The sequence below is a fragment of the Ochotona curzoniae genome, unplaced genomic scaffold (genome assembly GCF_017591425.1).
Source record: "Ochotona curzoniae isolate NIBS_2020 unplaced genomic scaffold, NIBS_Ocur_1.0 scaffold_4701, whole genome shotgun sequence".
Classification (NCBI taxonomy): Eukaryota; Metazoa; Chordata; class Mammalia; order Lagomorpha; family Ochotonidae; genus Ochotona; species Ochotona curzoniae.
In genome coordinates this window covers 7,697,327-7,722,467 of record NW_024467122.1, presented here as the reverse complement: position 1 = coordinate 7,722,467, position 25,141 = coordinate 7,697,327, and the positions used below count along the sequence as shown (strand labels likewise).

Here is a 25,141-nt window from a genome sequence, read left to right as displayed (position 1 = left end):
ACGACCTGTTCCCATGGTAACAGGTTAGCTTTCTCTTGAGTCTCCTTTCACATCCAGGGCCACAGTGACGTGGAAAAAGACCAACACATCCAACCCTAAAATGCCTATTGCATTTAGGATAAAAAGGATATGGAAATGCAAAAAAAAGTGCTAACAGAATATGAACGATTGGAGACTTGAAGCAAGGATAGATGAATGATGAAGCCACACAGCAGGCGGCAAGGCGAGAAAACAAATGGCAGTGGCAAGAGAAGCATTTTGGTTTTCGAGTAGATACGAGGCGTATACGTGAGCTGACTCTGAGAGATGAAGGAGCAGCAAATAAGAAAGCCCAGCTTCGTACCCACCTCGCCCTGTACGCCACCCAGCTGACACCTGGAGACAGGTAAAGGACCTGCACAGCGACGGAAGGCGAGCAGGAGACACAGCCAACAACAAAAACACGTCCTTGGAGCCGTGCGTGGAAGGAAGAGAAACCAGCACTCAGCAACAGAGGATGCTCTAGGATCATGAAGGCCAAGAGAAGGCCCCTGGCCGACCACAGCTTCAGGAAGGAGGTGTGAGAAATGCCCCCTCCTCACTCAGCGAGGGAAACTCCAAGAAAGGAAAAACTAGGAGGCAGTAGGCTAAGCCCCGAGAAGGAGCAAGCTCCCGGGCGGGTCGACAAATCAGGAAGCTAAGCACCCCTCGCCCCAGGCCGTCAAATATTTCAAAGAACAAATAGTCCCCATGTTATATAAATGGTTCCTTAATACGAGACTCATGAATCAAAACTTGCTATTTTGCAAGGGTTGTTAAAATTCCAGGCTGGTGACACAGATGTGTAAGGAAGCACACACTTCTTTAGTGGGAAACAACTCACGATCTCAGTCGCACCGCCAAGCAGAGTCCACACCAAGAATTCAGCCTTGTGAAAACCAGGGAAAACCACAGCCCACACTCCCAAAGAACTGGGAGTTCAGCTCCTCTCTGATTTATCTCAATGACTTTCTCTGCACTGAGATTCTTAAAATAGATGGGGAGGGTTTCTTTCAAAAAAGCTAACATTGTGTATTTCCCCCCCCCCCGTCGTATTTCAATTATTCCTTCAGAAAAAAAAATTAGGAAACTTTAACAAGAAATCTCCCAGCAGTAGCTCCAAGCTAGGAATTTTGCCAATAGCTATTTGAGACAGAAAGAAAACAAGAAATACGCGTTCCATGTCTGTAGTTCATGAACTAGGCCAGTTCATGTTGAAAGAACCTGTTTTCTCAACTTTTACGTAAAAACAAAACTACATCACAGCACCGTGGAAGAGATGAAAGAGGAATGTTTGGAAAGCGACTTTCTCCGTCAGGAAGTCCTGTGTAAACAAGGAAGGCTAGTGTGTTTATGGGATGACGACTCTGTACGCATTCACCAGTGCGACTATCCATTCATCCGCCTGACACTTCTTTCTGCTTCTGTTCACCTGTTACCCCATCCATCTTCCATCCTTCCATCCCACATCCGTCATCCAGGTACTGTCCATCTGTCAGGCCCTGTGTGGACAACTCAGAGCCACAGGACTTCCCCACTTGCAGGAAGTTTCCACTCCAGTGAGGTAACTGACCTTACATAAGAGTGTCACCTGCTCAGGCAACTCCAACTTTTAAGGGTTGTGAAATAAAACGAGGAAGCACTGAGAGCTAAAAGGTGTGTGCGTGGGGTGATGACCAGGCCTGGGAGTTAGAGGGGCCATCCTGAGCAGGGCGGTGTTGGGGCTGAGACCGGTCCTGGGCTCTGGGGGCACCTGTGGGTTGAGTGATAAGGAGGGGCGCTTCAAGAGTGGAGAACCTGCTGGCATTGTGGAGAACCTGCTGGCATTGCCTGGACGCTCCAGTTTGGGGACATGTCTATTTCTTTACGTTGGATTCTTAGGTACAGAGCCTGCTCATGGCGGGTACATCTTTTGGAAAGGACACGTTGAAATTCAGATTTGGGGCCTGGCACCATGGCCTAGCTGCTAAAGTCCTCACCTTAAACGTGCCGGGATCCCATATGGACACCGGTTCTAATCCTGGCAGCCCCACTTCCCATCCAGCTCCCTGCTTGTAGCCTGGGAAAGCAGCCGAGGACTGCCCAAAGCCTTAGGACCCTGCACCCGTGTGGGAGACCTGGAAGAAGCTCCTGGCTTCGGGCTGGCGTAGCACTGGCTGTTGCGCTCACTTGGGAGTGAATCATCGGATGGAAGATCTTCCTCTCTGTCTCTCCTCCTCTCTGTATATCTGACTTTGTAATGAAAATAAAATAAACTCTTAAAAAAAAAAAAGGAAATTCAGATTTGTTTGCTGGCTGTTGCACGAGACACTGCCTACCTTCCACGCAGGTGGGTCCCCTCCCAGTGCCTGCACCCCGGTGTGGCTGTGGCCGCAACCCTCGGAGCCGCCAAGAGTCTGACTCAGCCTTTCTGTGTCCACAGATGACAGGACTTTCAAGCCATTTGAATCTGGATTCCTGTAATGGCCACTACATGACTGCGTTTCCATGCCGTGACTTACTCCCAGGGTTTCCTTACATGTAAATGAACTGCTCTTTGCTCCCAGCCTCTTGGCCCACAGAATCTGTGAGCAACGTGGTGGCTGTGGCCTGGGCCTGGCCCCGTCACTGCCGAGTCCCAGGCTACTGCGTGACTTAGCAAAGCTGGCTAAATTACAACCAATTGCCAACTGACGTACGAGCCATTGGATCTATGATCTACTTACGATATAAGCTTTGTCAGGGTTTTTTTTTTTCAAATATTTTCTATCTCTTTTCAGAATTATATTTTAACATACACGACTTTGCTCTAACACATAAACACATTTATGTTATTTCTTCATCTCTGTTTTAAAACAGAAATATAATCAGCTCCATGTAAATGGCATACATGTGCTTGGAAACACACAGTTACATACATATATGTTAAAACAAAAGCTCATGCAAAGGCAAGCTGAAAACTAAGTTTATTTTGATTCCAAAAAATTGAAATCCACGCATACAGTGGGTCATCAAGGAGTTCATAGAAACTCCACATTTTGTGAAAAAAACATGCATGGATTTCAAAATATTTTGCACTAGAATAATTTTCAATTCCATCTCCATGAGCTAATTGAAGGATGTTTCTTTGAGTTCACTTGGTCTCCTGCAAGTTCGGTGTTTTTCTTATCCTGCCGAATGTAAGAGACCAACAATGAATCCAGGCTTTTGTACTGACCTCAGGACTTTCCCAAGCCACCTGATGACATTCCTGTTATTACGTTTTCATCAAAGTCCAGGCACTAACCTTACTCTCTGTGCATGTCTCCTTCATCAGCCACTTTCTGCTTGATTCTCTAAGAAGTACTTATTTTGTTTTATTTGAAGTGGAGAGAGAGAGAGAGATGGATTCAGAGGAAGTTCCACACGCTGCCCATGATACCTAGGCATGCGGTAAGCTCTGCCTGAAGGCATGTGGTAAGTCCTTCATGGAACTTGAAGATGAACAGCCAGGGCCAGGGGAATGGGCGAGGAAAATACTGAGCAGCCAGCTGGTGCTCGGTTTGAGCCGCTGTTCCAAGAAGCAGTGATACAAATGACTTGTGTGCAGTAGAAATCAGGAGAAAAGGCTGGGCTGTGGCACCGGGAGTGAGTCGTCCCGTGGGGTTCTCTCTGCTTCTGATCCGGCTTCCTGCCAGTGCCCTCTGGGGAGTACCAGGTAATGGCTCAAGTGCTCAGATCTCTGAGCACACCCACGGGAGATCCAGACAGAGCTCCAGAACCCTGGCTGCGGCAGCCATTTGGGGGGTGAGCTGGCAGGTGGAAAGCTCTCTCTCTCTCTCTTTCTCTCTCTCTCATTCAAGATGGCTGAACAGGGTGCAGCCACACTGTCTTACACTGCTCAAAGGAGGGGCTGCATCTCCAGGGGAAGTGGACATTTCTGATGAAGAAGCAATGAAACAGCAACAGACAAAAATCAAAGACTGGGACTAGGGGAGAGAAGACCTCAGAGCTACCATCTTACCACATCAAGGCAAAAAATCACTGCGTGTCCTGCCGGTCACAGCTTTGGTGGGAAGGGATCCTGCTGCCACCCACTGATTTGTACTTCAGCCTGGAGATCCGACCGGGGTCTGAACAACTGCTGGGCTCCCAGGTGTGCCATGCCTGGCAGTGACCAAGCCACACAGTGCACACCTTTTCTCCTCCTACGAGCATCGTAATCAGAGTCAGAGCAACGTGCGGGGCCACCGGCAGTGCCCCTGCATCCTGTAAGTGTGGGAGTTTGGGGACCTCAGCCCCAGATCTGTGCTCAGGCACCGTATGTGAGCCAGGGCATTCTCCTTAGTTTTGGGGGGCTAACCCTAAAAAACCTTCCCTACCCTGGCAGATCTTCGTAATGACCCCCCATGCACCCTGCAACACTAGGGCTGTACCAATTCATTCTAAATTTCCTGGTGCCACTGCAAGAGCCTGGCTGCACTGCACCTCCCTGAGTAAAGTCTCCAGTACATCTTGTAGTCATCCTGAGAGGCTGCAGCAGTCCGCATCTCCTCGCCGGAGGACCAGGGCCATTGGTGTTTGAAGCCATGACACTACTGAGACTCTTCTAGCATGACTTAGAGAAGGGTCCATCTTTACCACACAGTGCTAGAGCCAAAACAGTTGGTGACACAAGCCCTGGCCTCACTCAGGTTTGCCCGTAGTTTTTTTTTCTTAAAAAGAGAAATGGTTCGTGTTAGCTTCGGCAGCACAAATACTAAAACTGGAACAATACAGAGAAGATTAGCATGGCCCCTGCACAAGGATGACATGCAAATTTGTGAAACGTTCCATATTTTTTGTTGTTGTGACTGTTGTTCTAACTCAAAATAATTGTTGACCTTGTTTCATGGCTTCTCATTTATGGAAATGTACAGTGATGGAGAACTGGGGTCTACCATATCCAGATGTGGGGGTACAATGCAACATGCATTCCTGCTTCCAAATATGGACTCCCAGTGAAACTGTTGGACATGTGTAGACAATGGGATGCCAGACTGTCTGACGCTATCTACACCAGCAATGTCAGGGTGCACTTTAATAAGAGGCTGATGGAATTAGGACTCCTTATGAAGAACTACACTATTGTAACAACATGGGGAAAATCTGTTGGGGATGGGAGTTGGGGGGGCAGAATCCTAGTCTATATGAATTTGTAACATAAAATTCAAAAATTCAAAATAAAAATATAACAAAAAAGAGAAATGGCTCCAATTAAATACCTAATGATGCAACTTGAAGACTTAGGGGAAAAAAGAAACCAATCCAAACACCAAACCAAGAGGCAAGAAATAATAAGGATTAGAGCAGAAATAAAGGAAATTGAAACTAAAAAGAAAATACAAAAGATCAACCAAAAGTGGATTTTTTGTTTGTTTGTTTGTTTTTGTTTTGGAGAAGATACACCTGTAGCCAAACACAGAAAAAAGAGGGAAAACTCAAACAAAATTAGAGATGAAAAAGGAGCCATTATAACTCACAGCACTGAACTACAAAGGATCATGACACTACTAAGAAATAGTATGCTAATAACCTGGAAAACCTTGAAGAAACGGTTAAACTCCAGGACTCACAAATAACCCTAACCTCAACAGCCCCATAAAATCAGTGAGATTAAAGAAGTGACTGAAAATCTTCCATCGAAGACAGTCTGGGACCTGATGGCTTTACAGGTGAAGTCCACCAAACACTCAAGGAGAAAGTAACTCCAATACAATTCAAAGTATTTGGAAATATTGAGTAAGATGGAACTCTGCCAGCCTATTTTTTCTAAAGTGAGGCCAGAATTACTTTGATAACAAAACTAAAGACATGACACAGGCCAAAAAACCCCTCAAGTCTAGATCCTTCATGAACACAGACGCCATGATTTTCAACGAGATACTAGCAAGTCAAATCCAAAGCCACACCAAAAAGATCATATATCATGATCAAGTGGAACACATCCCTGAAATGCAAGGGTGGTTCAACACTCACCAATCAACAATGTCACAAATCACATCAGTAGAATGAAAAACAAACAGTATGGTCATCTCAAAAAATAGAGAGAAACATTTGCTAAGATTCAACCCTTCTTCATGATAAAAGCCCTTCACAAATTAGGTTTAGAAGGCCTAGTCCTCAAAATTTTGATGGCTATATTTCACAAACAGCTAATTTCTTAATGAATAGGGGAAAGCTGAAAGCAGTTCTTCTCTGACATGGAACAAGACAGGATGTCCACTTTCACTGCTCTGGAAACAACTTCAGCACGGAGGGATGACCAGGTGGCTGGGGACCGCCATTTCCTTTGCCATGGGAAGCGAAGTTGACAGAGCAGAGGACATGCCAGACGCTCCCCACCTGCACAGCAGACATGGTCATCATCTCTGTCTGCTAAAAGAGAAATTCAACGAAGACACCAGGAGGGAACAGACACAGGACAGAAGCTGAGTGTCAGGGTGGGAACAAAAGAGCAGCAAACAGAATTTATACAGACCAATAAACCTACATGGTGAGTTTTCATGAGTGTGGAAAGGGTGGGAGAGAAAGCGAAATCTATTGACAAGAAATGCACTCGAGACAGGGCAAACTGAAAACCAAGGCGACACGTCCAAGCCGGATGCAACATCAAGGAGGGCCGTGTGAGGGGCTCACCAACTCAGCCTTGTGGAACCATTAGAACGAGCGAAAAAGAAATCTGCAGAAGAGGGAAGTAAAATGTATATAGGTGCAAGAACATGTCTCTGAGTGTTCAAATGTCTGATTTCCAGATCCCCAGCTAGCAAGGCAACACAAGGGCGGCAATCAGGCAGAGGCCAAGGATGGACACGAGCTCATGTCCAACTCTAAAAGCCCCAGGAAGGACAACTGCCGGCCCTGCCAGCTGTGGGTCTGCATCTGTGGGTTTGCCGGTCATGGATGTTATCCACCAGGGACTGAAACTCTCTGAAGGCAAAATACGGTGACTGTCCTAAGCAGGCACACACGGCCTTGTCTGTCACGATTCTCTAATAACAGAGTACCACTGGTGTTTCCAGAATGTTCTGTTAGGACTTCAGAGCTGCTGCAGGTGCCAAGCCAGCATTAGGTAATCTTGTAGGAGGGACAGGAGCTTCTACACAGGGGCAGTGGGGGATGAAGATGTTGGATTACAGAATCCTGCAGCTTAACGGCAACAAATAAGAGGAAAATAGTGGATTGGGAAAACAGAAATACATAATAAACAAAGGTTTTTCCCTAACCTACCAAAAGGCCTCCACAGCAAGAAGGAAAAGACAGATCAGGAAGTGACAGTGGCTGAGGTCAGGCCAGATGGCTCACATGTAGGAGTACAGACAGCTGACAGGCAGGTGGAAAGATACCAGATGCTGTTGGCACCTAAAACAGGGACATGACCTGTTTAGACCTTGCCCTTCCCCATCAGCCTGATGAGAATCTGCAGGTATCTCCTGCTGGCTAAAGGTTAGATCCCAGGTTCTGCTGCTGTGTGTGTCGGCTGCCCCCAGCATGGGGTGTGGCAGCTCCCAAGCAACCACACGTTGGAACGCTGTCTAATTAGGCAATGGCAAAGCCCCTCGAACCGTCCAGAAGCCTATGGGAAGGGTGGCTGAGCCACTGACACTGCACTGTGCTGGAGCGTAAGGCATGCACTTGCAGCCACACTGGCTGACCTAGAAGCAGGCTACGAGACAGCACTGCTCTTTGAAAGGCAAATTGAAGGTTACATAAACAATATGCTTTAGTAAGTATTTTTATTATTAGAAAAAGAACACTGTGGGGCTGGTGCTGTGATTTTGTGATTTAGCAAGTGAAGCCACTGCCTGTGACGCAGGACTCCAGTCTGAGTCCTGGCTGCTGCGCTCCCAATCCAGCTCCTTGCTTACGGCCTGGGAAGGCAGCAGAGGATGGCCCAAGTGTTTGGGCCCCTGCCACCCACATAGGAAACTCAGACGAAGCTCCTGGCTTCAGCCTGGTCCAGTCCTGGCCATTGCAGTCATTTAAGGAGTTAACCAGCAAATGAAAATCTGTCACTTCCCCTCCGTAACTGATGCTAAAATAAACGAATAAGTAGAAAACGACCTCAAATAATGAGTTTATAAATGGCACTCCAGCTTTGTAAGTAAAATCATTACTGGCTTGTTACATCATTTAATGCACAGAAATGGATCCATAGTATTTATTACATATCCCACTGTTTTCACTAGCTATATCAAGAACACATGCTTTTAAAATTTAAAAAAAAAATGATTTGAGAGGCAAGGAAACATACAGAGAGACGGACATATACAATTCTAATCTTGCGGTTCTGACCCCCAGGGCATGCAGTGGCTGTGGCCGCAGCCAGGAGCTGGGGACTCCATCCGAGTTTCCCACACGGGTGGCACGGATCCCATTGCTGGATTTATTACTTCTCAGAGCCTGCTTTAGGGAGTCAGACCTGGGAACTGAACCCAGGAACCCAAATGAGACACAGGCATTTTAACTGGTGACTTCACTGCTAGGTTAAACACACCCGCCACACAAAAAAAAACTTTCGTCATTTAAAGCATCACAAAGAAAATGAAAGACATCAGTTGATGAAGATGATGACACTTTTAGCCCGTTTTGGGACAAAGTTCATAAGAACCTTGCGGCAGTGCACGGAGCCACCTGTGGGCAGTGGTCACTCACCATTTTCCCCGCATGGATGCTGGAGGTGCTGGTTTCAATGAAGTACTTTCTGAGCAGATGTTTGCTGGGGTCAGGACTGTCCAGTAGGATGTAGGAACAGAAATGGGCCCCGTGGCGAAGCAGGAATATGGCAATGTCTTCATTTCCTAATGGGACAGAGCGGGCGAGAGCACTGAGGGCTGCCTCTGGGATGGGCGGTGGAAAGGCAGTGCCATGATGCACCTGCCCCTGTGCCGGACAGCCGGTGCACCAACCCCCGCAGTGCCTCGGTCGAGGGTCCCTCCCCTGGGCCACACTCACCTGACTTGATGGCTGCGTAAAGGGGCAGGCGCACGATGACGGGAAACTCATTCTTCCTGACCGCGTAGCTTTCCGGGTCGGCCCCATGTGTCAGCACCAGGAGCTTTACGATGCCCAGGTGCCCCCGCTGACATGCCAAGGCTAGCATCCAGTTCAGCAGGCGCTGGGGGCTGCAGGGGGCTGGCGGGACAGAGGGCAAGGGACAGAAGGACACGGTGACTGCCATGCAGACCAGCCCCTTGATCACTAATAGCACTGAGTCTCCGGTTTGCAGCTGAAAGCCGCCTCTGGGGAGAGGATGGTGCTGCTGGAACAGTCCCTTGGGATTGCCTATGCCATGTTAAGCTCCCCCATCTGCAAGTGATGGAAGGCAGCATGCTTAGGGCCACCCCAACGGCACAGAAGCTACAGGCATGAAGATCCAGCTGGAAAGAACCCTGCCAGCGCTGTGGGCCTCTCTCTGGTCAGCTGCACTGGAATGTTCCCCGCAGCACCTGCCTTATCGCTGGCTCTGACCCCGCCTACCACAGGGCAGGGGAAGCACCACACACAGACAGGCTTGGGAGGCAGGCAACTCCAGGTGGAATTAGTTTATGTGTGTCATTTTTGGAAGAGATTTTTAAAGAAACCTTTTTATAACTCAACGTACTCACTACTGGTAAAGTGAAAAAGAAAACACCCATCCTCCCAGGGTCAATGTGAGGAGGGCTTAAGAGGATGTACACCAAGACATCCTGGTCCATTACATGGTTACAGTCCCAACACCTCATCATGATGTTCCCTTCATTAGTAATACTTTGTCCAGAAAGAAACAGACCTGAAACTGTCAGAAGACACTCAACATACAGGATGGAAGAGGTGTTTGGGTCAACGTGCTACAGCGTCTTTCAGTTCAGATTAGCTAGATGTCATTCACATCCAGCTACCATGGAGAAGTGATCTCAGCTTCCACAGCGACACTGCTATCTTCACAGAGACCGGGGTCACTACAGGGTTCTTGTGCGTGGACAGAGCAGCCTTCCCGCTGTGACAGGACGCTGAGCAGGAGGCAGGGCCAGGCACAGAGCCTGAGCTACAGGCAGTGTTCCCTCTTCCCCCTCTGCTCTGTGCCAGTGTGAATGATTCCAAGGTGGGCAGACAGCAGGGAGATGGGCCCCAGCTTGTCCACTCCCAGAACATCCAGGTATGAGAAACATCAGAATCGCGACCCTCCACCAAGTGGGGCTGCAGGTGCAGGATGGTGAGAGGTTCAGAAAGGTTGCCCCATGGGCATGGCCAGGTCACGGAGCTGTCAGGGAGCTGTCTTCTGCAGCCACAGTGCCCACCTGCATGTGTTCTCAGGCCTCAGGTCAGCAGCACTCAGGTCCCTGGCTGGGTCTCTGCCTGCCACCTTCCTGAACGGCTACAGAGACCATGATTACATTAGAAGTACTTGCCAGGGCCCACTCACTCACCTCTTCCCTCCTTGTCTTGACCCTTCCCTGGGTTACCAGCTACCTTTCTTTGGCTTTCTAGTCTTACGTAACTCCTAATCATGGCTGCCCGTCTTTCCAGCCTGGGTGGGGTACCCAGAGAGAAGCCTCTGCCCAGCCCAGTGCTCTGCAGTCCCTCGGGCCTCAGCAACTGCTTAGGGTTGAGCTGAAGACAGGCCAGCACAATCTGCCAGACAGCCCGCCAGTCAGCCCAGCACCTTGCTCTGCAGGAGCAGACTACTCCGGTCCTCACTTGCTTGTCTACCAAGCAAACTCCTATTCACCCAGCAAAGCCCCACTCAGATGCCAGCCTCCCTGTCCTGAGGGCAGACAAGAGCATCCTCTGATGTGTGCCTCAGGACTCCTGCTGCAATTTCCCCTGCTTGGTCAGGTGCTAGGAAAGGACTGGAATTACCTTCCAAAGAATCCCTGCACTGCTCAAGTTCTGCAGGGTGCTCAGACCTGGGCAATCTCCCAGAAATGTGAGCTGGACAAGCAAGGCTTGCAGTCTGCCACAGGGATGCTTTGGAGGAGAAGCACTGAACAGAAGGACAGCTTTGGGCTCTTCTGGCCTCTCTTGGGCTGTATCCTGGGGTTCTACCCTTGCCCTCACCCCACTCTCCCGTCACACGCCTGACAAGTGCCCATGACCTTGCAGGTAGCTCCCAGCTTGGATCCATCTCAAAAGCCTGCAGCTGCACCGCTCCCCCCAATGGAATTGCTATTTTGCTGCTTTTTAGTATCAAGTGATTCTTCACATACAAGCCCAAGGTGCATGTGCTACTGCTGTTTCCCCAGTGGCACTGGCACAGCAGGAACCGACAAGCCAGGCAGGCATGGTCACATCTCTGGGTAGGTGTGCCCTTGCCTAGTCTTTGGGAGCAGGGAGGGCCTTGGAAGCAGTTTCCTAGAGAGCCCTGTGTCTTGGAAAGCCATAGGATTCCTGTCCAGCACACAGTGACAAGCAAACCCTAAAAACTGCCAAGTTCAGCAAAATTATACTTCAACTCTATAAACTGCTAAATACTAAAATGAAAATAGACACAAGGCAGCTGAATAGTACCCTATAGCCAATTTAAGGTGTATAGAAACTGGTTGTATATAAACTAAAATTGAGATATCAACGAAGTAGTCATAGGATGTGGTTAAGAACTTGCATTTTTTAACATATTGGTCACTCAATACCATGTCAATTAATTTCATAATGTTGTAAATTGTTGTTGATGTTATGTTGGGGCTATTAATTGATCAGGATGATATTGTGTCAGCTCTACCTTCAGATCAGAGATGGTCTCCCCAAGAAACCGATGAATTGATCTGGACAATGAGATGCTGGACTCTATGCTTGGTATACGCTTGCAATGAAAGAATCTTGACTGAATTTGAACTATAATACTGCAACAAGGTGGAGGAATCCACTATGGGAGAAGGGCACAGGGAGGGGTTGGAGAATCCCAGAGCCTATGAAACTGTGACACATAACACAATGTAATTAATTAAAAAAAATAATAAACAAAATAAACATTTCAAATTAAAAAAAAATAAAGAAAACTACCCTTCTAAAAGGGAAAACCCAACATCTGTCTATGGTCTTTATAGTACGGTGTCCTTTCAGGTCAGTTCATAGCAGTGAGGCAGTGTGAGGCGCACTGTCAGGTGCCTTTGGGCTTGTCCTGGGGCTGCCCCAGATGGCTTGTTGCTTCCTGGGTGAAAGCCTGAGTGCAGGATCCTGGGAGGTAGTGAGAGCGCACACCCGCGACTTACCTGGTAAGGACTCCAGCAGTTCCTGCACAACTGCCGTGTGCCCAAAGTGTGCCGCCACCACAGCTGGGTTGTCGTCTGTGGGCTCGGTCGGCAGCTGCACCTGTTTCTCGGTGAGGAGATAACGGACTGTCTCCAGGTCCCCGTGAGCCGCAGCGATGCTCAGAAGCTGGCTCTGGTCAAGAGAGGACAAGGTTGCGGTGAGATGCTAGACAGTCACTTTTCAATGCTTCCATCAAGCCCTGGGGCAAGACCAGAGCTCCCTGGCCCAGGGTGGCCGGGCCTGCCCGCTGTGGCTGCGGAGCATGGGAAATGTGGCTCAAGTGCCATCAGTGAGCCGGGTGGGAACCCGCATGTGATTTCAAAGCCTGTGTGTATTCAAAGCCAGTAAATTCTCTCCGCAGTATGCATACAGTGAGCACATGCTAAAACAGTGCTTCTTAAAGTTATTTAAATTCACTTGAGAGAGACAGACATAAGGAGAAAGGGACAGCTCTCATCCACTGTGGGAGATTGCCCCGGATCTCTGCCTGCTTGGCCTATGTGAGCGGTCATAGGCATGTGGCACAGCATGTCTCCAGGGGAACCCATGACAATGGTTTCGGCTAACCGAGATCTCAACCTGGTCTGTTCACTGGTCATACAGGTGAGGGCAGTAGGCTGCATCCCAGTCTCTCATCTCTCTTCCTTGTCCTTGCACGAGCTGTGTTGGAACTTCCTTGGTAAGTGTTCCAAGCCACCTTGCCAGCCTAGCTGGTATATGTGACCCACAGCTTACCTGCCAGCCATGAGTGTTGTAGGTGACCTATGACATGACTGGAAGGTCTAGAGAGACAGACATGTCTTTTAGCCAATTACAGTGCCATTGCTGGGTGGGAGGACTGCAGGGAGGTGCCCCCTGCCTTCCCCTTTCGTAGTCTGTATAAGTCTGAGCTTGCATCACAATAAATGGACATGCTTGATCAGACTGTCTCCGGTGATGGTTCATGCTAAGGAACACCACCACTTCCTCACCCCCTCAGTGCTTCCGGGGGCCAGCTGTTCAGAAAACCCCCAAGAATCCACTGGCTGACTTCCCAAATGCTTGCAACAGCCAGACTGGGTCAGGTCAAATCAGGAGCCTGAAACTCCATCCAGGTCTTTGCCACTGGTGGCATGAACCCAACCATGTGAGCCATGCCTCCCAGGGTCTGCATGAGCAGGAGGCGGGGTTCAGGAGCAGGAAGTGGGGTTCAGGAGCAGGAGGTAGGGTCTGCACGAGCAGGAGGCGGGGTTCAGGAGCAGGAGGCGGGGTTCAGGAGCAGGAGGCGGGGTTCAGGAGCAGGAGGCGGGGTTCAGGAGCAGGAGGCAGGATTCAGGAGCAGGAGGCGGGGTCAAACCCAGGCGCTTGACGTGTATCCATGCTTCTTAAGCACTAGGGTAAACGTCCTTCCCCAACCAATGGTTAACACACACACAGACGCTCCTTGGTTTATTATGGGATCCTGTCTCAACAAACTCGATATGAGTCAAAAACGGTTCAAACTAAAAATGTAGGTCTGGCGTAGTAGTCTAGTGGCTAAAGTCCTTGCCTTGCACGCACCAGGATCCCATGTGGGTTTCAGTTTGTGACCCAGCTGCTCCACTTCCCATCCAGATCCCTGCAGGTGGCCTGGGAAAGCAGTAAAGGATGGCTCAAAGCCTTGGGATCCTGCACCCATGTGGGAGACCCAGAAGAAGCTCCTGGTTTTAGATCAGATCAGCTTAGGCCATTATGATCACCTGGGGAGTGAACCAGTATGTGGAAGATCTTTCTCTCTGTCTCATCTTCTCTCTGTAAAGCTGCTTTTTCAATAAAAATAAGTAAAATTTAAAAAAGAAAATGCATTTAACACCCCTAACCATGGGAGACCCTAAAAAGTGTCTAGCACAACCTGCTTTCAGCTCACCCAGAACATGGACTTAGCCTACATACAACGAGGTGCTGACCATCTCTGGCAATTTGTTCGATCACTGTATCCAGAAACAGTCAGCAACACAACAGACCATAGCGCATCATGTTTCCATGGTGACCATAGGATTACCAGGAGCTGTGTTCGCTGCCACTGCCCAATATGGCCAGAGAGGATCAGACACCATGGAACCGGCCCAGAGCCCAGAACAAGATCCAAAGCCCACATTCTTCATCTAAATTGGCTTCACCTGTATACCACTGTAAAGTCAAAAAATCGTAATTCAAGCCATCCTGAGTCAGAGACCTCCACTTACAGGGTCAATAAAACAGCATTATTAACATTCTACCTGCTTCTAATTCTTTAAAGTTGCTGCTAGAAATTCTGAAATTGTGTTTGTGGCTCACAATCCATTTCTCCTGGACAGTACGGCACTTCAGCATCTTACTCATGAGGACAGGGCCGTGGGAGCGACCCCTCCCAACCTAGCACAGAACTCAGTCACCTCACACGAGCTCAGTGAGTCTTACTGACAGGAAGGGCAGCCAGGCTCTGCCAGCTGTTCACGCACACGTGTGACCCACACGGGAACCCAGAGATTTGAAATCAGGATGAAGAGCCTCCAGCAGCGCACAGAGGATTCCTCACTTGGTGGCCCCAGGGAAGAGGGAAGCAGGGTACGGACGGTTAACTCTGAGCTCTGCTTCATCCCAGCTGCTCTGGTATGGGATGAGGCTCTGTCATGGGGGCGGGGTGGTAGATTGTAGGATGGACAAGGATGTGAAAGTTCAGAGGAAGTTTCATCACTTTCCCATAGACACATAACAAGCAAGTGGTTGTCATAGATGGGTGGAAAATGGCCCTGGATTTGCATGATCTTCCTGGGCCCAAGAAAAGAAAGCTTGGAGGCTGGGTGGCGTTCAGGTGTTGGAATGCATTTTTAAGACTGGTTGCTCGCCCACGGCGTGAGCACCGGCATGTTAGAGGGGCAGAAGGAGAAACCCAAATTGGAAGGAGAGAGCTGGTACCTCCATCAGCATTCATTAAGACCTACTGTGTGTAAGAGGCAGGGTGAGGGGTGTCCCTGAGGATACCAAGGTGGGGGTGGATCTCTGGCCTCTGTTTGAGATGAAAGGAGGCCTAAAACAGCAATAAATAAAGTGCTTTTGGAAATGACTTTAGGATGAAACAGGCAGAAAGGAGTTGCTGGAACCCAGGGGAAGCAATGGATACTGATGATCAGGCTTCTGTGGCCACATTCAATCTTTGCAGCAGCATATGAGGAAGGTGCCTGAACCTCAGTCAAGGTTAGAGAGTTCGGTTAGGGAGTTCATGGGCACTAGAACTTCGACCTGTCCTGCTCCAAAGGTCATGCTCTCTGCTCCACCCCAAGAGTTCCAGGAGAAGGTGGGGCTTGGATGAGGGCTTAAGTTCTGCAGCAAGAGTGAAGGGACTGGGCGTGGTGGGGAGGTAAGGTGAGGAACGCTCTAACGGACGGGGATGAATTACCCCGCTAACCAGGGAGGAGAACCCACACCTGCCAGCCACTCTGCCCGGGTGGGGCAGGGCAGCCCGCTGTTCCGGGAAAGCACTCGCCTCATACAGAAAAGCCACACAATTGATTAACTGACCCCCACAGCTCACAGCTGTCTAGACTCCACTGGCGACAGGGTTGTGCTGCGGTAAGAGATGGCACAGAGCCAGCCCGCGCCCAGGAGTGACCGAGAGGGGGAAGGGCTGGAGCAGGCTCTCTGATTTTTATCTCAACTGCAGGGCAAAGGAAAAATTAAAAGTGGACTCCACTTTTTTTTTTTAACTCCTTCGCACACAATCTTCTAGAACACCTTCATCCACAGGAACTCACAGGTGAGCCATGCAAAGCAAAGCGCTCTTTCCAACTGACGCGTTATAATGTTGCAGCAGTATAGAAAAGCTAAAATATGCGCGGCTTGTGCTTCTGTGACCGCTACTGGACACACACACTCAGATTTCCCCTGGACCCTCTGTGGTCACAAGGAGCAGCCCCTATTCTGACCTCTAACTCCACACATTCATTTTTGCCAGTTAAAAAAAAAATTACAGAGGTCTAAATGGCAAAAATATCTAACTAAAATTACAGTGTGAATCTTTTTCAATGGAAAAAGGCAGAATTCCTGACTCGCTTTAACTTTTTTTTTTTGCCTTAAAATAATTAGAGATTTATAGTCTGTGGGAGAGACAGTAGTGAGGAGTGCAGAGTCTTTCCCCCAGTTTGCCGTAGCAGTCACATCTTATATGATGGCAGCATGACCCCAAGACCAGAAACCTGGCACTTGTATAGGGATGCCCAGGTCACAGTCGTGGGTCACAGGTGTCAATTTTTGCCACCATCACAGCAGCTGGGACATGGGAACAAAGAGCTCGCACGAGCTGCCCCTCGCAGTCCCACCCACAACCCTGGTCTCCACAGTCTCTAACCTATCTCTAACTCAGCGTTTTGAGACCATTGCATGCATGGAGTCAATAAGGTTGCAACCCTCTCAGATGCACATTTCCCCATGCAGCACAATGGCCTTGAAATCCCCAAGCTATGCATTCCAGTAGAACTCCACATGGCTTAGCTCTATGCTGCAGAATGCTCAGCCATTCACCTGCTGAGAGTTTTTGTTGATACTAGCTTCTGCATATCACAGGGGCAGCTGGTGGTGTGCAGATAAACATCTTTTCCAGTCGTGTAAGCGCTCAGGAGTTCAATGACTGGATCCAACTGTAGGGTGTCTTTAGTTTTTCAAGAAATTGCCAAGATAGTATCACTTCATATTCTCATCAGTAGTATGTGAGAGATACACTGCTCTGAACCCTCACCAGCATTTGGCACTGCCCGTGGTTTGGCTCTGTTTCTCACGGTGCTCTTAATCTGCCCTTCCCAGTGGCCAGTGACGCAGAACGCCTGCTCACGTGCTGCTCTTCCGCTGCATATTCTCCTGAGCATGTGCCCTCCAGGAGTGCACACATTTGATAACTGCATTTCTGGCTTTTTAATGTTGAGGATCCAATGTATCAGGTCCTTTTTACATTTCAAAATTAATTAACTGATTTCCAATTTAGGGTGGGAGAGAGAATCTTCTATTCGCCGATTCATTCACCAAATACCATCAACAGAGAGGCCCCGGCCACACGAAAGCCAGGAGCTTGAGACTCAACCCAGGTCTTTCCCACGGGTGGACATGGGTGGCAGGGGTCCAAGCACTTAAGTCCAGCACCTGATCCTCCCAGAGTGAGTGTCAGCAGGAAGCAGGACCAGGAGCGGAGCTGCCAGGACTTGAACTCGGAGATGGATTGCAAGCATCCACACAGAGGCTTAAACTACTGCCTTCAACTTCCTCTTCTTGAATACAGTCTTTTTAATCTAGATTATGGTGTTATCTGCAAATGCATTTTTATTTCTGCCTTCCACATCTGTATGCCTTTGATTTCATTTCCTCATCTTACTGCATGGGTTAGAATTTCTAGTTAAGTATTCTATTACCTAACTATAATCACACAAGGAACAGAATTTTATTGAGTATAATTATGCTGTAATTATTCTTGAGAAGCACTTCTGGTGTCTTGTTGGGAGTGGAGATCCTTGCCTTGTTCCTGTTGCGAGGGGAAGGCAGTCTTAAAATCTGATTGATGTGTGGTAGTGCTGGGAGGTAGGGCTTTTTTTTTATTTTTTTAAAGATTTATTTTTATTATTTTTTTCATTGGAAAGGTGGATATACAGAGAGGAGAGACAGAGAGGAAGATCTTCCGTCCGATGATTCACTCCCCAAGTGAGTGCAACGGGCCGATACTATGCCAATCCGAAGCCAGGAGTCTCTTCCGGGTCTCCCACGCGGGTGCAGGTTCCCAAAGCTTTGGGCTGTCCTCGACTGCTTTCCCAGGCCACAGGCAGGGAGCTGGAAGGGAAGCGGGGCTGCCGGGATTAGAACCGGCGCCCATATGGGATCCCGGGCGTGCAAGGTGAGGACCTTTAACCGCTTGCGCCACCGCGCCGGGCCCGGAGGTAGGGCTTTAAAGAGGTGGCTGGGAGGCCTCTCACCAGGGAATTAGTGCATTTTCCTCCAAGTGAGCGCCCTTCCACAAGGCATGACAAGTGCAGCCCTGGACAGATGCAGCTGTTTGACCTTGGTCTTCAGCCGCCAGCTCCAAGAACCAACATGAACCCAGTCTCAGGGTCAGTGCACCAAGCCCACCGTCCAGGGTGACATAAACTGTCAGGCTTTGTACCCTTTGTGGGGTTTCTTGGTCCAGAGGATTCCTTGAGGGGTTCTTTCCCTAAAGTCATGAAAAAGCACTTAAATTTCCAATGCTTTCCGTGCATCGCTTGATGTGATGGAGCGTTTTTCTTTAGTTTGTTCCTCTGGGGATCACACTGGTTACTTAACATGTGATTGGCTTTACACACGATTGTTGGAGTTTTCTATCTGTTCTTATTGGACCATGGCTGTTTGGTCCTTGTCTCTTTTTGTTGTTTGATTCATTTCTGTCTGAGTCTTGTATGAGGGTTGACCTGGTTTCCCAGGAATGTTGGAGAAGTATTTTCCCCTCTTGCATTTTCTGGAAGAGATTGTGTAGAAGTGGTGTTAATTCTTTCTTTGACCATAGGGGGGAATCCACCAGTGAACCATCTGAGTCTGCAGATCTTCTTGGGGGTTTTCAAAGACAAAGAGAAGAATCCCTTAATTATTGCAGGGATTTTCAAGCTGCTCATTTCATACCACAAGGCTGTCGTGGTTTTAATTCTTCAGGGTCTGGCCCATTTCATCAGCTGTCAAACTCAAGCCTGTGGAGTTGAGCCTGCTGCCCCCTGTGCACTGCATGCTAACATTCTGTTTTCTTCCTGATGTTGGTGATTCTCCTCTCTTCTCTTCATTCTTTTTGCTTGATGCTTGTCAAGTCTACTGATTTTTCCAAAGAGCCAACTTTTGCTTAATTGCTTTTCTTCATTGTTTTCCCTCTAGATTTCATTAAATTTCTACTTATGTTTAGTGTTTCCTCAGCTGGCTTTAGATTTGTTTATTTTCTATTGTCTTTAGGTAGTAGTTCACTGATTCGGGACTTACATCTTTTCTTTCTTCACCTCCATATTTATTTTCATTTTATTCAAAAGGCAGAGACTCAGAGGGTCTCTGTGCATCTGCGGTGCAGCCTGCCACAGCCAGGGCAGAGTTCAAGGAAGCACTCAGGAGCCAGAATCTCCATGTGGTCTCTCACGCTGGTGGCTGAAGACGCCAACTTCTGCCTCCTTGGATGAACTCCACAAGAAGCTGGATTAGAAGTGGAGGCACTCTGACAGGGGATGTGGGTTTCTTAAGTCATAACTCAACCACTGAGCCAAACGTCCAGCCCTTTTACTCGTTACTAATCTAAGCACTTAGTCTTACAAATGGACCGCTCAGCATGGCTTCCTTGCATCTCCCAAATCTTGATGTTTCGTATTTTCATTTTCGTTCCATTCCAAGTTCCACTGAGGTTTTCTCTTTGAACCATGGATTACTTGAAAGAATAGGGTTCAATTCCAAGTGCTGGGGAATTTCCCCTCTCTCTTAGTGGATTTCCAGCTTGGTTCCATGGATGAAGGAGAACGTGTCCTGCAGGATTGCAGTTATTTTAGATGTATTAAGGTTTGTGCCACGACCCAGGTCTGGCTTATCCTGCTCTGGCATCTGGTGATGGAGAGAGAGTCCCTTAAATGCCACGAGGGTCCTGTTGAGCTCCTTCGTATCCTTGCTGATCTACTGCTTAGCTCTTCTGTCAGTTGCAATTTTTCTTTTAAAAAACCTATCCATAGGAGGGAACAATTTTTACTACCTCATATAAAGTTTTTGCAGCATAACTTCTTGCCATGCCCTGCTTCCCACCTTTTCTCCTCCTCCTAACCTTGGATTTTTCTTTCTTCTTCTTCTTTTTTTTTTTTTTTTGGCAATGACATACTTTCAATGTTCTTCAAAGTCTGCAGCTGAAGTGACAGATCTGTCCGTCCATGCTTTCTTTCACAGCAGGGTTTACTGCACTAATTTTGCGGCTCTGTCATCTGGTGCATACACATTTATGATTGCTGTGTCTTCTTGGTGGACTGGCTCCTCTGTTATTTTATAAAACCCTGTCTGCCTGCTTCCTTTGCTTTATAGTCTACCTAATGTTTGCATGATATATATATATATATATATATATATATATATATACACATATGTATACATGTATTTGCTTGCTTCTTACTTCCAACCAACATACATAATTTGTATCATATACAGTATGTAATAAAGTTTAAGCTAGTGAATATCACTTTTTTAAAAATTTTAATTTTTTAAAATTTCTATTGGAAAGGAAGATTTACAGAGGGAAGCAGAGACAGAGAGAAAGTTCTTGCATTTGCTGATTCACACCCAAGTGACTACAATGGCTGGAGCTGAGCTGATCCTAAGCCAGGAGCCAGGAACTTCTTCCAGGTCTCCCACGTGGGTGCAGGGTCCCAAGGCTTTGGATCATCTTCTACTGCTTTCCAGGCCACAAGGGATCTGGATGGGAAATGGAGCAGTTGGGACACAAGGTGACATCCATATGGGATCCCAGCGGTTTCAAGGTGAGGATTTAGCCACTGAGGCATCCCACTGGGCCCAAATCTCACTCATTTTTCTTTTAAAAATATTTATTTATTTTTATTGGAAAGGCGGATATACAGAGAGGAAGAGAGACAGAGAGGAAGATCTTCCATCCTATGGTTCACTCCCCAAGCGGCCGTAACAGATGGAGCTGAGCCAATCCGAAGCCAGGAGCATCCTCCGGGTCTCCCACAAGGTGCAGAGTCCCAAAGCTGTTTGGGCCATCCTTGACTGCATTCCCAGGCCACAAGCAAGGAGCTGGATGGGAAGTGGAGTTGCCGGGATTAGAACTGGCACCCATATGGGATCCTGGCACGCTCAAGGCGAGGACCTTAACCACTATGCTATCGTGCTGGGCCCTAAATCTCACTCATTTCTACCCCTTTCCTGCCCAACCTAGGGTCAGAGGCTGCTTCTGTTTCTCTGCCTGTTCCGTGTCTGTGGCGACCAACACTAAAGGCATCTGCCGCCCCAACTTTAACCTCATGTGATCCCTCTTCTCTTCATTTGACAGACTTGCCTGTCTATGAGCGAAATTCCTTGATTTTCTCAAATTTTCAAGGCATGGTCACTGGTAGGGATGAGGACAGGGACCAGCTACGGCTTATGTGCTTTTAAAACTCTTCTGCCAGATTCTAAGTTCATGTATTTAAACCGTTTAAACTTAATATAATTGTTTACACCTTGGGTCTGCTTTGTTATTTCTTTGCTTCTGCTTGGTTTTTTCCATTTCTCCGTTTCCATTTCCCTGCCTTCCATGAGTTAGCTGAACATTTTTTTAGTTCCATTTTGACTGTTTTATGGTTTTTCAGTATGTCTCTTTTTATGTTTTCTTTTTTTTTAAGTGGTTGCTCTGGGTATCATTATTACATTTACATGATTTACCAAAATCTCCTACTTTCAACATTTTCTGCATCATTTTATTTTTTCCCATTTTATTTTTTGTCTAAGACATTTCATCTCTACTTATTAAGAGCCACATAAAACAACATTATAATTTTTGCCTTGTCAATCAATCTAAAGACAAATATGGGAGTGAACGTCTAATTTAACTACTCAGTTTTTGCCACTGCCATGTTCTGCTTCTTTCCGGTGTCCCAGGGTACCCTCTTCAGTACCCTTTAGCTATTCCTTTGGGACAGCTCCTCCGGGAAGGACTCTGGGTTTCACGACACCCTGGAAAGCCTTTTGTTTTTTCCCAGACTTTATTCTAGAAAGGTATTTTTCTCTGGATATGGAGTTCTGTGTTGACTTTTTGTTTGAGGACCTGAAACACATGAGCCACTTCCTTCTGGTCTCCAAGGTTTCTAATGAGGAACTCACTGTGGGTTCATTTGTTGTTGCCTTAAACGCATTGCGCGTGTCTCTGGGCTGTTTTCCTATGTCTCCTTTAGGGTGGCTTTCACGGCTTTATTCTCGTTTGGGTTCACTCAGCTTCTTTCGTTGTTGGGGGAGGTTTTAGGACCTGTGTCTTTGAGTCATCTATCAGTCCTGACTACTTTCTGCTCTTCTTCTGGAACTGTAATAACCAACGTTAGATCTTCAGTTAACATTCTCCTGACCCCATCAGCTGTTCATTTAAGTCTATCCCCTTTTGACTTTTTGTTATTTTTGTCTAGATTGAGCAATTTCTACTGGTTTACACTTAAAATGAGCCCTTCTTTCCTTGGTCTCTTCCATTCTAGAACTGAACCTATACATTAAAAAAAAAAAAAAGGTCCACTACAGACATCAGAAACAATCTAGTACCAATTAAAAGGAAAAGCTGGCATGATGGTCAAGTGTATGACTTCCACTTGAGCCGATTAGGAGAAACTCAGGAAAAGCATCATTTGGAGCATGTCTGTGCGAAGGTTTGCAAACTAGATTAGCGTGCGAGTCTAGCAGATCACATGGGAAGACTTGGCCTGGGTGTGGGCATCATCATCTGTGGGCTGGGAGGCTTGCGGGAAATCAAGACAGCAGGTGTGCTGGTCTCTCCCTCTCGAGGGGGGCCATGCTGAGTCAGTCCCAACTGTCCCCCCAAAATGAGATTACAGCCTCGGTTTCCCTGGTCCAGAGGTCCTTTATCAGAAGGAATGTCACCTGGCTGCTGAAGGTGTGATACTATAAACACGTATACTTCCACAAGAACATCTAAGTACAACCCTAGGTGGCAATAAGTAATGTATACAAGGCTTTCTAGATGAAACGCAACAGCAACATTCAGGTTAGCAGGTTGGGCAAAAGATACCCAAGGCCTCGAGCAGTTGCCAGGGTGCGTTAGCAACAGGGTTTCTTCCTGACTCTTTTACTACTTTACTGTCCTTCTAAAGCTTGTCTTTGGAGTGTATGATATGCATTTTGGTCCTGACATTTCCACAACCTCTCATCTATCCCTCACTGGCCTGAAGTGACAGGTGGCAAGGTCAGAAACGAGGTTGTTCATGACAAAGACACCAGGACTGTGACCCCTGGCAAGTACGGGTGGCCTGGTTCTCCTACCTTGTCCAACTGGGATGTGCTTTCCTCACAAGCTTCTCGGAGCAGGTCCCGGGCCCTGCCAGAGTCTCCTCGTCTGTAGGCAGCATGGATGTCCTCTGTCCTGAGGGCCTGCGCTGTGCAGTCACTGCCCGGGGTGGACGGCTTGCTGCCCATGACTCTGGCACCTATATGAGAGAAAGCATCATCATCATACGTGGCATCATTGTCACATGTATGTTCTTGGGAGAGGACAGCAGAGGGCTGTGCCATCTGGAACCTAATTCTAGGGGGCAGGAAGAGAAGCAGATGGCCGCAATGTGCTGCTGTCCCCAAGCTCCCATCATGACACCTGCAGCTCTTTGGAAGGGGCAGGTGGTGAAGCTGGGCTTTCTGCAAAGTCTCCAGGCAGCCAAGGGCAGCCTGGATGACCCTGCAAGGCCACTGTTGCCCTGAACCTTTGCAGAACCCAAAGGTAGCTGCCTGGTGTCATGGATGAAGGGCGAAAGATACTCCTTGACTGCACAACCTGCAGAAGCAGGGTACGCAGGAAGCAGAGAGTTAGGCATGGAGGCTAAGGATTCCAGCCAGTGTGTCTGTCTGCTGGGTCCCTCAGGGAGTTAGGGCATCTAGAGGTAGCCGAAATATCTGTTTTGAGGGGGGATGCCAGTCTTTGACCCTGTCTAGACAGCCCCAAGTAGGCCAGATTTTGAATTGGCAGCCCCGACTCCCCACCACTCCCACACAAACACATCATGTGATGCTCCTGGACATGCTGAGTCCCCAGGCCTTGGGATGCATGTGCACCTCAGGTGTGACTGACCAGGGTTCCAAAGACACCTCCAGCTTATCCATACAGCAACCCTGCTGGGGATGCATACCTGTTCTGTGGGGGGCAGTTGGGGGCAGCTCCAGATGAACAGACCACCTTAGGAGGACAAGCCAGACTTGCAGGAGGCCGCAGTACAGCAGTGCCAGGCTTGTGAATGAAGGCACAAGCCATGTACTGGGCAGCTGCAGGGGCCCCACCCCGTGCCGGGTGCTGGAGGCAGAGAGAAAGGTAGCTGGCCCTCCTCCATCAGAATCCCATTCCAGAACAGGGATTTATGGTCAGGTGTGTGTTGGGTGGCAAACAGCCAGGTTCCCTGAGTATTCTAAACTGCATATAAAACTCTTGTGTATTTTTCTAGGGAGAAAATTCAAGGCCTCCAGATTTCCAAAAAGGTTGACAATTCAGAGTGGCAAGCATAGATATTAGTGAAAAGGCTGCAATTGAAGAGGAGGTAAGTTCTGATGGTGTTGAACCGCAGCAACACCAGGTTGCGATTGCTGCCGTTCTCAGCCATGGTCACGCAGCCATCGGTGGCCAACTGGGACTGAAGCTTGATTTTTTGGCTCTGTAGCAGAGGGCGGGACCCACTTCATCTCTTTGCTGGCTCTCTAAGGGGCTAAATGAAACAGGCTGCAGATTTTTTTAAAATGCAAAAACTAGTGAGGTGGTTTCCAAATACTCATACCACAAAGTATTGCATAATAGCAGCTAACATTTGGGGAAAAAAATAAGAAGCCATTCATTTACAAAAGCATAAGAATCACTTGCTGACACATCCGTTTACCAAAAGAAGAGCAGAATCAAGTGTACAAGTGTCAAGCAAGATCTAAAATAAATGGACAGACATCCAGTGCTCAGTCATGAGTGGAATCAATACTGCTGAGCCGCCAATTCTCCTCATTTTACCCACTCTAATCCCTACCATAATCCTGTTACATTTGAGGGGGGTGTAGGAATTGGCAATTTGATTCTGATTTTGTATGGAAATCTTATGCAGAATAACTAAAGCAGTACTGAAAAGGAGGAGGGTGGGAGAATGTGCACTCTCCGATTTCAAGAATTTCCATAAAGTTACAGCAATCAAAACAG

The 25,141-nt window shown here is 47.9% G+C and overlaps 1 protein-coding gene and 1 non-coding gene across 4 annotated transcripts in view; one reads left to right on the top strand and one right to left on the bottom strand.

Annotated features, from left to right (window-relative positions):
* The window catches only part of LRRK1 (leucine rich repeat kinase 1), a 117,156-nt gene that overhangs the window by 51,429 nt on the left and 40,586 nt on the right, over positions 1–25,141 (bottom strand). For all 3 annotated transcript variants that reach the window (XM_040969910.1, XM_040969912.1, XM_040969911.1), the window contains 4 exons: positions 23,245–23,408; positions 12,207–12,378; positions 8,971–9,150; positions 8,671–8,816 (listed from right to left, as the gene is read on the bottom strand). In XM_040969910.1, coding sequence (XP_040825844.1) covers positions 8,671–8,816; positions 8,971–9,150; positions 12,207–12,378; positions 23,245–23,408 — 662 coding nt within the window. The remainder of the gene's footprint in view (positions 1–8,670; positions 8,817–8,970; positions 9,151–12,206; positions 12,379–23,244; positions 23,409–25,141) is intronic.
* On the top strand, positions 4,712–4,818 carry LOC121149524. Its single transcript, XR_005882684.1, has one exon. It is a non-coding gene; the product is annotated as a U6 spliceosomal RNA (small nuclear RNA).